A 12,212-nucleotide genomic window follows, 5' to 3' on the forward strand; every position below is an offset into this window, starting at 1 on the left:
CTTATCAATTTGAAAATGATCAAAGACAAAGTTGAGTTCAGTGGGATTTATAAGGTATTTTTCTCAGTCTCTATATATTCAGTTAGTCACTGCCCTCCACTCTAATAATAATAATAATAATAATAATAATAATAATAATAATAATCCTTCCTGCAGTAGGTACAAGGCCTGAAATTTTGGGAGAAGGGGATAGTCAATTATATCAACCCCAGTGCTAAACTGGTACTTATTTTATCAACCCTGAAAGGATGAAAGGCAAATGTAAAAATGGACGAAATGCTGTCAAGCATTTTGTCCAGTGTGCTAATCATTTGGCCAGCTTGTCACCTTGATAATTATAATGGTTTCAAATTTCAACACAAGCCAGCAATTTTTATAAGAGGAGAAAGTCGATTGGTACTTATTTTATTGATCCCAAAAGGTTGAAAGACAAAGTTGACCTTGACAGGATTTGAAGAGCAGGAAAAATACTGCAAAGCATTTTTGTCTGTCTTCAACCAATTGAGCAAATCATTTTTAATGCAGGCACAAGGCCTGAAATTTATAGGGAGGAAGTTGGTTAATTAGATCAACCCCAGTACTTGACTGACACTTTATTTTATCAACATCTCCCACCCCTGAAAAAAAGCCAAGGATTTGATGTAGGTAGGGGCATAATGGCTTGTAATTAAATACAAGATATCTCATTTGATGCTTTACTGCTTGCTTAAAAGACCCCAAAAGGATAAAAGGCAAAAGTATATTTGAACTCAGAATGTAAAGAGCTGGAAAAATGCTACTAAGTATTTTGTGCAACGCACTAATGATATTGCCAGCCCAACGCCTTTCAATGCTCAAATAATAATGATCTCTACCTAACTACTACTGCTTTACACCCAATAAAGGTGAAGTTGCATTTTTTAAAGTTTCTTCATTCATTTATTTTTTCTTTCAAGAAAAGTAGACATGTGAAACAATCCAATAGAAATGTAGAGAGTGTGGTAAATGTAATGAGGAGAAATCAGATACACACCTTGTCGATGATGGACTGCATATGTGACTTATGAGCAGTGTCCCCATATAAAAGAGAAGACCACTGATCCGGGGATATTCTTAAACCAGCCTCTGTTGCAATTTGAACAATCTGAGCATCATGTTCTCGTCGTAAGGTTTCATAAGTACGAAACTCTTCTTTTAGTTGCATGAGAGAAGATTCCTCATCACGTTTGGTAACCTGAATAACAGACAAACAATGTCTAAGAATAGATTCAAAAACACACAACATTAACACTTTTATGATTATCCTTTTCCATGCTCACAAGGGTTGATCGGGTTAACAGGGGCTGGCTAGGCAGAAGACTGCACAAAGCTTCACTGTCCGTTTTGGCAAGGGTTTTATGGCTGGATGCCCTTCCTAACACCAACCACCTAATAGAGTGGACTGGTACCAGAACTGGCAAGGCCTGTTTCGGCATGGTTTTTACAGCCCTTCCAAACACTAACCACTTTATAGTGTGGCCTGAATGCACCAGCACTGATAGTAGGGTCACCAAGTAACTTGCAAAACAAAGATTTGAAGGGAGGGGGCATTGGAAGAGATAGCCTTGTGCCAGATGATGAGAGGTTAGAGTGTCAGAGTTGAATAGAAACAGGCGTCTTGCTGTAGAGGAGATACATGGTTACCCAATCAGAGAGAGAGTGAGGACAGAAACAGGTGTTGTTGTACAGAAGATATGATTACACAGACAGACAGAGACACAGAGAGAGAGAAAGAGAGTGAGTGATCAAGAAGTTTGCTTCCCAACCACATGGCTTTGAGTTCAGTCTTCTTACATGGCACACTGGGTGTCTACTATAACCCTGAGCAAACCAATGCCTTGTGATTGGACTTGGATTTGGAAGATGGAATCATCTCCCAAATGTGGTAGCTGCAAATGAGTATCACCGACATACTAGCAGTGTCCATTTCCAATATTGTGCAAAAACATCCTGGCTATGGGGAAATATTTTGCTTGGAAACAGGGTTGGTGGCTAGGAAAGGCATCAGGCCATAGGAAATCTGCCCCAACAAATTCTGTGTGACCCATGCAGATAATATCCTACTGATCACCATATGAAAAAGTAATTAAGGGTGTGTGTGTGTGTGTGTGTGTGTATATATTCCTTGACCCTTTTGTTACATATTTCTGATGAAATCCACTGACTTTCAGTTAATTTTGAAGATAATGAAGAATTTACTAAAATAACTCATTATCAAGCTGGGATTTGGAATATAAATTAACATGAAATTTTGAAGGTGCATATTAAATTACCTCACTTTAAAAAAAGAGAGAGTGTATTATAGATTCAAAGGTAGTTTCAGGTGGACTAGCATCAAAAGGGTTAATATGCAAAAGGATGAGATCATTGCTGAACTGGAGTTAGACAACAACAAAAGAAAATTATGCTTACCTTGAAGCAAGAAGCTCGATAGAGTAGCTGTACTACGTGACCAATAGCTGTCTTAGAAGCTTGTGGGTATTGTGGTTCAAGTCGCTGTACAACAAAAAGGACAAGCACTTTGCGGGATAGTGCTGATCCATCTTCTAAAGCAAGAAGAATTAGTTTCAGCACTTCTTCTTGCATAGCTATAGAAAGAGAAATAAAACATCATACTAAAATAACAAGAATTGCATATACCTCACAAAATACCTAATCTATGTATTAATTTGAAGAAATCTTTATGTTTGGCAAGTAAACTTCAAGCATATATGTGGTCCTAAAAGATAGACTAGTTTTAACTCTGTTAGCATACACTCATTGGAATATACTGCCTTTGTTTCAATAAATTTTGAACATAATGAAGAAATTATTAAAATAACTTTGTTGTTATTAATCGTTCAACACTTAAACAGGACATATCAGGCCCAAATATTGTATCTTGTTTTATGTTCAAACTAGCCAGATTCAACCTCTCACACCTACTCTACAATGTCATTCAAAAAAATCATTTCATCAAAATATCAAAGCTACATGATCTTGCATGATAACTTCAAAACAATGTGAATAAATAAGCATCACATTTGAGAGAATAAAATGAATACTAAAGAGTTAAGTTGATGTTTCAAACAAATTAACATGAAATTTTGATTGAACGTTTTAATTTACATCAGTTTAAAACAAGAAGTTTTTATCAAAGAACCACATGTAGTTTTGGGCAAGTTGGTATTAAAAGGTTTACAATTAATTTTGAAAATAATGAAGAACTTAGTAAAATAACATAGTAAAATCATTAAGCTGGGGTTTGGAACAAATTAATATGAGAAATTTTTAAAATTTTAATTTAGATCACTTTAAAACAAGGTGTTTTTATCATAGCACCAGGGTTAGGTTGGTATCAAAGGGTTAAATATTAATCCTTTAGCATTTAATCCCGCCATATCCAGCCCAAATATTCTACCTGTTTTATGTTAAAACTGACCCAATCCAATCCTTCCTACAATGTCAGTTGAAAACTATAAAAACACACCATTGAAATTTTGAAGCTACAAGATGTGCGATTAATAAATAAATAATCAATACATTTCACAAAGGAACCTGAATGCTGAAGGGTTAAACAACAATATTACCTGGTCCTAAAAATTGGCATCCCCTTGCACGGACAGCTGCCCAGAGATTAGCCGATAGCTGTTGTGGATTCTGGTGCTGTAAGATAAGCTCGGTAACTGTTCTTTCACTCAAAGAGCGTGCAGCACGCATGGCACGAGCACGTCCTTCCTCTTCAATTAACTGACAGTTAACCAGGGCCACCAGCTTTCTCTGCATTGGTCTGCTAAGAATAGCATTTGTGTTTCCAGCACCTAGTCGCATCAGAACCCAAAGAAGTAAATGAAACAAGAAAAAAGAGAAAATGAAAACTTATTCAATATTAATTTTAATTACACAATACAATAACAGCTTTAAACATAGGAACGAACGCAACCACAAATATGAGGGGAGGGACATAAAGTAGTAAAATTGATTAAATTGATAGCAATGCTTGAATGGTAAAGCAAGCAAGGTTTGGTAACATACCATCATCATCATCATCGTTTAACATCCGCTTTCCATGCTAGCATGGGTTGGGCGATTTGACTGAGGACTGGTAAACCAGATGGCTACACCAGGCTCCAATCTGATTTGGCAGAGTTTCTACAGTTGGATGCCTTTCCTAATGCCAACCACTCCAAGAGTGCAGTGGGTGCTTTTATGTGCCACCGGCACGAAGGCCAGTCAGGTGGTACTAGCAATGATCACGCTCAAAATGGTGTATTTTACGTGCCACCTGCACAGGAGCCATGTCCAGCGGCACTGGCAACGACCTCGCTCGAATGTCTTTTCACGTGCCACCGGAACAAGCCATGTTTTCATAAATGCTTAAGATACCTATGTAGTTGCAAGTTGATACAGATGTGTGGCCTAGGGAGTAGGGTGTTTGGCTTATAAAGGTCATGAGGTCAATTCCATTACTGAGCAGTGCATTGTGCTTTTGAGCAAGGCACTTCATTTCATATTTCACCAGTCAGCTCATCTTTGTGTATTAGCATAAGTGAGTTTCAGTACACATGCATTAACACATGGATGAATACGTGTATCACTCGCATCCTTCTGTGAGTGAGAAGGAGAGAGAGAGAGACAGAGAGAGAGAGAGAGAGCAAATGTGTGCGTGTGTAAACACAAACACACTCATAGATAAAAAGTCCAAGAAAAAAAAACATGGTCACTGCACACAGTAAAATGACTGGCATGATGAAGGGCACTCAATCATGGAAACTATGCTAAAGTAGGCAATGGATATGACATTGTCCTCCACATTCTTTAAATCCTATCAAACTATCCAATGCACAGCAGCATGAAGCTGAACATGAAATGACAAAGATGATGATGACTAGATTTCTAAGTCAGTTTGAACATAATAGAGAAGAAAATACCATCATCATTTTAAAGTCCAGTTGTCCATGCTTGCAAGGGTCAGACAAAAATCTCTTGAGGCAGATTTTCTTCAGCCTTCATGTGCCAACACTCATCTGTTACTAGGCAATGTAACATTTAACAAATGACACTAGTTGAATAATAATGTGTGTATGTCACACACATGAGGCTTCTTTTAGTTTCTGTCTACCAAGTACATTCACAAGACTTTTGTCACTCTGGGACTATAGTAGAAAACACTCGCCAGAGGTGACATGCAATGAGACTGAACCCAAATCCAAGCTGTTGAGAAACAAACTTCTTACCAAACAGCTATGCCCGTGCACACACACACACACACACACACACACACACAATGGGCTACTTTTATTTTGTGTCTAATAAATCCATTCACAAGGCTCTGGGAAACCCAGGACTTTAGTAGAAGACACTTCTCAACAGCCATACCTGCTTCTAGTTACAAAAACAAAAGACGTATTATTAAAATGTTGCCTTACCTGCAGAAAAAGGTTTTAGATACACAGCTAACTGTTCAATGCATCGATTAGCAGACTCATATGATCTGCAGTGCTCAGATCGATCACTTATAGTAATGGTCTCTTTCTCAGGAATGGCTGTACCGACCAGCTGCAGCAGTGCATAGTTTACAGGCAATTCTTCAATGGTGCGGGAAATTATACTCTGATCAAATAGACACTTCTTAGAATGAAGTTTCGAGAGACAGCTCTTGCACACTGTGTGACCACAGCCCAGACTGATAGGACGATAATACTGTTCATTGAACAAATTACAGCAAACTGGACAAGACAGAAAGTCTGTCCACTGTGGTGCTTGGATTGGCATTTTAAATAGCTGATCACAGCTCACTTTAAGTTAATTTCAAAATGAAACATAATCTGAAAGAAAATGGAAACATAAACAAATTAAGATTACATCAGAGAAAAACCAAGAGTCGTTCACAACAATGTTGCTTTCATTCAATTTTTACTTTCTTATAACATTATATAAACATAAACATACATCCTGGTCACTAACACCATTTCAGTTATCACAGTTTAGTCCTTTAGAACCTCAACCCATCTCAGGCTGATTCTGGACCTACAACACTAAGATTTTCATTCTAAAGTAAAACTGAAATTGCCCATAACTTTATGTAACAACTTTTGGGTTTTTCAGGGCTTTTTTAAGTTGGAAAAAATGGCTGATAGTTAGCAAGGTGGGACACACATAAGATAGAAGAAAGCAAAGGACCACTGATGAGGTCACAGAAGTGTGACGAAAGAACTCTGGCCGAAATAGGATTAATGTAATGTAATATAAAGCTGAAGCAAATTAACACCAAATATACAGTGCCTGTGTTTTTATTGGCTAAACTGGCAATATGACCATCCCCAAGTACAACAACAAATGTTTAATCATTTTAACTAAATTGAAACATGTAATCTATGTATTTCATTAGAGAAACACTTACAAAAAGATGTTTCTTAACCACATGGTTCTAGGTTCAGTTACACTGTATGGCACCCTGGCCAAGTGTCCTCCAATTATAGCCTTTGGCAGATGAAAATTAAAAGGCCATTGTGCATGTACAAGTGGGTGCTGAACAATAGTTTATTTTAACCATATTTTTACAACTTGATATTTTACACTTAAAACTTCATATAAGCTAGTTTTTATAGAGAATTTTATTGATAAACTACTACAGTTAATAGAAAACTTCAAGAACTTATCATAAAGTATGTGTCACTTGTTTTTCGGAAATTTTGATCAAGGAAGTTAAATTAAAAGAGAAATGGGCTTGGCATATTCAAAGTGGTTTTCCATTTATATTCAATGAATTTAATTAGAAATTTAATCAAAAAGATTCTATTAACCGTCTAACAGTCAAGTGAAAAATTCTAGTACACACATGACTACACAGAGATTTTACGGGTTTCAGTCAATGGATTGCAGTCATGCTGGAGCACTGCCTTAAAGGGTTTAGTTAAACAAATCAACTCCAGTACTCATTTTTTAAAATTTAATTTTTTTAAAGTTTGGTACTTATTCTATCAGCCACTTTTGTCAAACCATTAAATTATGGGGACATAAACCAACACCAGTTGTCAAGTGGTGGAAGGGGGCAAGCAAACAGAGACATAAACATATATATACACACACACACACACACCTGAAAATATATATGTACATATATATATATGTGTGTGTGTGCATGTGTGTGTATGTGTATATTTGTGTGTGTGTGCATGTGTATATCTGTGTCCATTTGTGCCTGAGTGTGCCTGTGCTTGTGCGTGCCTGTGTGTGTCTGCGTGTGTGTGTGCGCGCGTCTGTGTCAGCATGTGCGCACCTGTGTCTGACTGTGCGCGTGTGAGCGAGCGTGCGTGTGCATGCGTGCATTCTGTTAGTCTGTGCATGCGTCTGTGTACACACACATGAATATACACAACCGGCTCCAACAGTTTCTATCCACCAGATTCAGTTAGGTTGTGTGTGTGTGTGTGTGTGTGTGTGTGTGTGAGCATGTCTACATGCGTGTGCACAGCTATCTGCGTCAGTGTACGAGTCTGCGTGTCCGCGCCTGTGTGACTGAGTGCGTGCATGTGTGCATTTTGTCCGTTTTTGTGCATGCATCTGTGCGTGTGTACACACACATGAATATACACAACCAGCTTCAACAGTTTCTATCCACTAGATTCAATTAAGGTACTAGGTTGTCTGGGGTTATCGCCTAGTTTAACACCAACGCCTTTGTCCTTAGGGGCCCTTAGCTGGGGTCCCTTTTATCGCAAGCATTTAGACTAGATATCTGTTCTACTCTAGAGAAAGTAAGCTTAGTAAATATACTCATGCAATCTCGGAGTTACCAAGCTAATGAGGAAGCCCTTTAAGTGGTCACTTGACTTGCTAGAGATAACCACCAAATCACACCCATCTTAAAGCAGGATACATGGAATAATGCAAATTCTAGATAAACAAGGTGTGAGATTTAAGACAAGTCACAATCCTAACACACAGTCTTTGATCATAACTCAGCTCAATCAGGACAGAGGAGAGAGTAAATCACACCGTATTGACTTTAGAAGTCCTAGTACCCTCCTCCTTCTGGCACAACCACAAAATTGTAAAAAATAAAGAGGAGTGGATAACTATGCTGTAGGTGGGATTTTTTTGTTGGTTTTTATTTTATTTTCTTAACATATTTCTTACTAGAAAACCAACTGATCTTGGTGTGTTTATGTCCTCATAACTTAGCAGTTTGGCAAAAGAGACTGATATAATAAGTACTAGGCTTACAAAGAATAAGTCCTGGGGTTGATTCGTTTGACTAAAGGTAGCACTCCAGCATGGCCACAGTCAAATGACAAACAAGTAAAAGAGTAAATAATAAGGTATTTGTTGTTAAAATATTACTAAAATACAACAATTTATTGTCAAAACAATTGAATATGTTGATCTGTCTGGTCTGAGGGTCTCTCTCTTTTGCTCACCTAAACCAGACTGGGCCAACCAAAGTCTTGTGAGTGGATTTGGTAGACAGAAACTGAAAGCCCATCGCATGCATGCACACGTGTGTGTGTGCTGTGTGCATGCGTGGCTAACCACTGCTTGACAACCAACCCATTTCGAAGGTGGTTCATATTTAAAATGAAAATATTCTGGCATAATTTTATGCAAAAACGTTTTGTTAGCTTTCAAACACCTGGCTTCAGAAACAAAAAAAAAAAAAGTTATTTTACTATAACTTGCCAACTCTAACCCTGTCAAATGCAATACTTATTTATTCACATTATTTTCAATTAAAAACACATTATCTTATAGCTTCAAGATTTCATTGACGTGATTCTATATTTCTAGAACGGCAATTTATGATTAGTGCGAGAAACTTGATCTGGTCATTTTTAACATAAAACAGAATATTTGAGCTGGATATGGCCGGTTCAAATGCTAAACAGTTAATTAAAACATAAGGGCAACACATTTTATTAGATATATAAAACTAATGAAAGGATTAACTGCTTGTTCTACATTCATCAAGAACACTACCACAATATAATCTTTGCATCATTCCTCAAAATACCTCTCTGAATTAATGATGATAGCAGTGTACCTACCTATATAGTATAACAGTCACTAAGTGTATAAGGTGAGCTGAGAATGAAGTCTACATGATGATTACTAGAAGTGCAACCAAATTCCCTCGAATCACACCCAACTATCTTACAAAAACAAGGAAGGACAATTAAGATAGACGCATCGCCTACTAAAAAGACATTTAACACTTAAGCACTCAGATTACTGTCAAAATGTAATGCTTATTTATTCACATTGTTTTGAAATAATCACAAACTATCTCATAGCTTTGAGATTTCAATGTGACTATTTTTAGAATGACATTGCAGGATAGGCATGCAAGGCCTGATCTAGTCACTATGAACAAAAAACTGAATGTTTAGGCCTGACATGGCTGGTTTAAATACTAAAGGTTTATGGTTGGAATATTTCCGGTTGTTGCCAAACAGCAACAACCAGTATATAAAATTATTGCAGTATAAATTGATTTTGCAAGTTTTCCTATACAGAATCAAACTACTTCTAAGGTCACACTTATAATCATTATTATTATTATTACTACTATTCCTACCGTCTATAAATTAACTTTTACGTTAATAAATGGGTAAATAAGAAAAAGGATGGGAAGAAGGTAGGTACAGCAATAACAAAGAGGTATTTTCTTCACTATATTATTCAAGTGTTAATAGAAGTGACAACCAAATAAAACTGAATACAGACCACTCCTAACAATAAATCATATATACAGGTTTTCTGAGTCATTCGGTTACCCAACCACAATATAATACTAACAATGTTTAATGGGAATTTCTACCCAGTTTAGAAGACTTATTTGGCAACTTCATTTTTTTCTTCTTCTTCCAAACCCAATCTTTACATGTATAGAGTGATAAGCCCCTAAAAGGACTTCACTGATTACAACTACTCTCAGCCCCAGCAGTAATATAACCACTCAACAAGTACACCAGAGTATTAGTATCACCTTAAGACGAATAGTGACCTGACATCTGTAGTGTACTGTGCTAAGATAATAATAACGATGGCAACTCAAATTGTAGCATAGTGACAAACAGAAAGGTGTGTTGCAAAATTGTCTAAGCCCAAAATATTTCTGCTCTTCATGTGCAAGGACTACTTGTGTGTGAGCCTGAATACATTTTATTTAAGGGCTAGACAATGTTTTCTTTTTTCGTGTGTGTGTGTGTTCATTTTTAACAGTTGACCTTAAGGCTATAAACTGAATCCCACCCCTTGGATAGATAACCTAATATTTACATTTATTCATAGCTTTATCTACTTCAAATTCAACTGTTAAAAACAAATTATTTTACATCTTTCAAAGTTTCTAAATTCTTATGATGTAGGTGACACATAAAATACACCATTTCGAGCATGGCCGTTGATCGTTACCAACGTTGCCTCCCTGACACTTGTGCCAGTGGTATGTGAAAAGACATTCGAGCGAGAACATTGCCAGTGCCGCTGGACTGGCACCTGTGCAGGTGGCATATAAAATACAGCATTTCGAGCGTGGCCGTCGCCAGTATCGCCTGACTGGCCTTCATGCCGGTGGCACGTAAAAGCACCCACTACACTCTCAGAGTGGTTGGCGTTATGAAGGGCATCCAGCTGTAGAAACTGCCAAATCAGATTGGAGCCTGGTGTCGCCTCCTGGTCCACCAGTCCTCAGTCAAATCGTCCAGCCCATGCTAGCATGGAAAGCAGACGTTAAACGACGATGATAATGAATACAAAATAAACACACAAATCTGTTGATTCACCAAAGAGTGATAAATTAGAGAATTCTATACATAAGTATAGAGTGTTCTTTAATACATAATAACTGAAAACTCCTAATCCAAGCACTTCAAGTAACATGTTTCTGGTTATTCAGCTGATAATTCGAAACTGCTTTAACTTTGAATTATTTGCTGTTTGAATATATTTCTGAAATATATGACAGTTTTTAAGAAAAAACCTCTCTCTCTCTAATGTAGTGGTGTATTATCTTTAGTGAAATAAATGGTATCAGTGTCTTTGAAAAATTGGAAAACACTGCTATGGTAAATTCTGTCCTATAATCATTTACAGAGTTGACCAGAATTTATACTTTTTGTAGAAATTTGGAGGGGATTTCATTCATGGATGCTGTTGTGCAGACTAGATTTTTTTAAAATGTGCATATAAATCTATATACACATAAGTATTGCGTATGTAAAGCTATGAACACAGCAGTGATGCAATTTTGCAACGTATTTTTTATCTAATTTCGTATCCCACAACAGACTGGAAAGGACAGCACTATTATACCAAGTGGTTACCAAAACTAACAATAATACACTCCAAGTGTTAGGTCACTGTTAGTCTTAAGATGACAATTAATCATGTTGTGTACCTGTTGACTGATAATATTGCTAGTAGAACCATGCAAGTCATATCTAGCCGTTTATCAGTTACTGAACCACATTAGTAAAGACCTCATAGGAGGTTTGGGGAGTCAGAGAAAGACAGAACATTTAGTAGGTCTACCTTCCAAATCCTTTTCAGGATAACTTCTGTCACTGGCTCCCACCCGGCACCCAGCTCTCACATGTGGTCCCCAAGAATTATCTGCATGTGGTAATGTTCCACATTCAGGCCAAACAAAACTGAGGTCAGCCAACAAGTCTTAAACTCTTAGTGAAATTCTTTAATGGCTTCTTGCCAATAAACACATATGAAAACTGGGGTTTTAGTGGACTGTGTGGAGGAAACCTAACCATCAGGGGTTTAAGTTTCAGTGGGCAGGAATGCAACGCCTGCAACCCTGCTAAACACTGTGGGTGTTTAGAGAAGAAAGGTATTAATTTTTCTAATAAAAAAAAATTAACCCTTTAGCATTTAAACCAGCCACATCCAGTGCAAATATTCTATCAGTTATGTTCAAACTGGACAGATCAGGCCTTTCACACCATCTACCCTACAGTGTCATTCTAAAAATAAACAATCACATCATTGAAATCTTGAAGCTACAACATAATGTATGAGTAATACAAAACAATGTGAATAAATAAGGAGTGGCTGTGTGGTAAGTAGCTTGCCTACCAACCACATGGTTCTGGGTTCAGTCCCACTGCGTGGCACTTTGGGCAAGTGTCTTCTACTATAGCCTTGGGCCGACCAAAGCCTTGTGAGTGGATTTGGTAGACGGAAACTGAAAGAAGCCTGTC

At 37.3% G+C, this 12,212-nt stretch overlaps 1 protein-coding gene across 1 annotated transcript in view; it reads right to left on the minus strand.

The window, feature by feature from the left end:
- Positions 1-12,212, minus strand: part of LOC106879064 (roquin-2) — a 93,230-nt gene that overhangs the window by 30,679 nt on the left and 50,339 nt on the right. The window contains exons 2-5 of the mRNA XM_052975308.1: positions 5,427-5,825; positions 3,588-3,818; positions 2,431-2,606; positions 1,013-1,213 (exon numbers count right to left, since the gene is read on the minus strand). Coding sequence (XP_052831268.1) covers positions 1,013-1,213; positions 2,431-2,606; positions 3,588-3,818; positions 5,427-5,772 — 954 coding nt within the window. The 5' untranslated portion in view covers positions 5,773-5,825. The remainder of the gene's footprint in view (positions 1-1,012; positions 1,214-2,430; positions 2,607-3,587; positions 3,819-5,426; positions 5,826-12,212) is intronic.

This window comes from Octopus bimaculoides, chromosome 21 (genome assembly GCF_001194135.2).
Source record: "Octopus bimaculoides isolate UCB-OBI-ISO-001 chromosome 21, ASM119413v2, whole genome shotgun sequence".
NCBI lineage: Eukaryota > Metazoa > Mollusca > Cephalopoda > Octopoda > Octopodidae > Octopus > Octopus bimaculoides.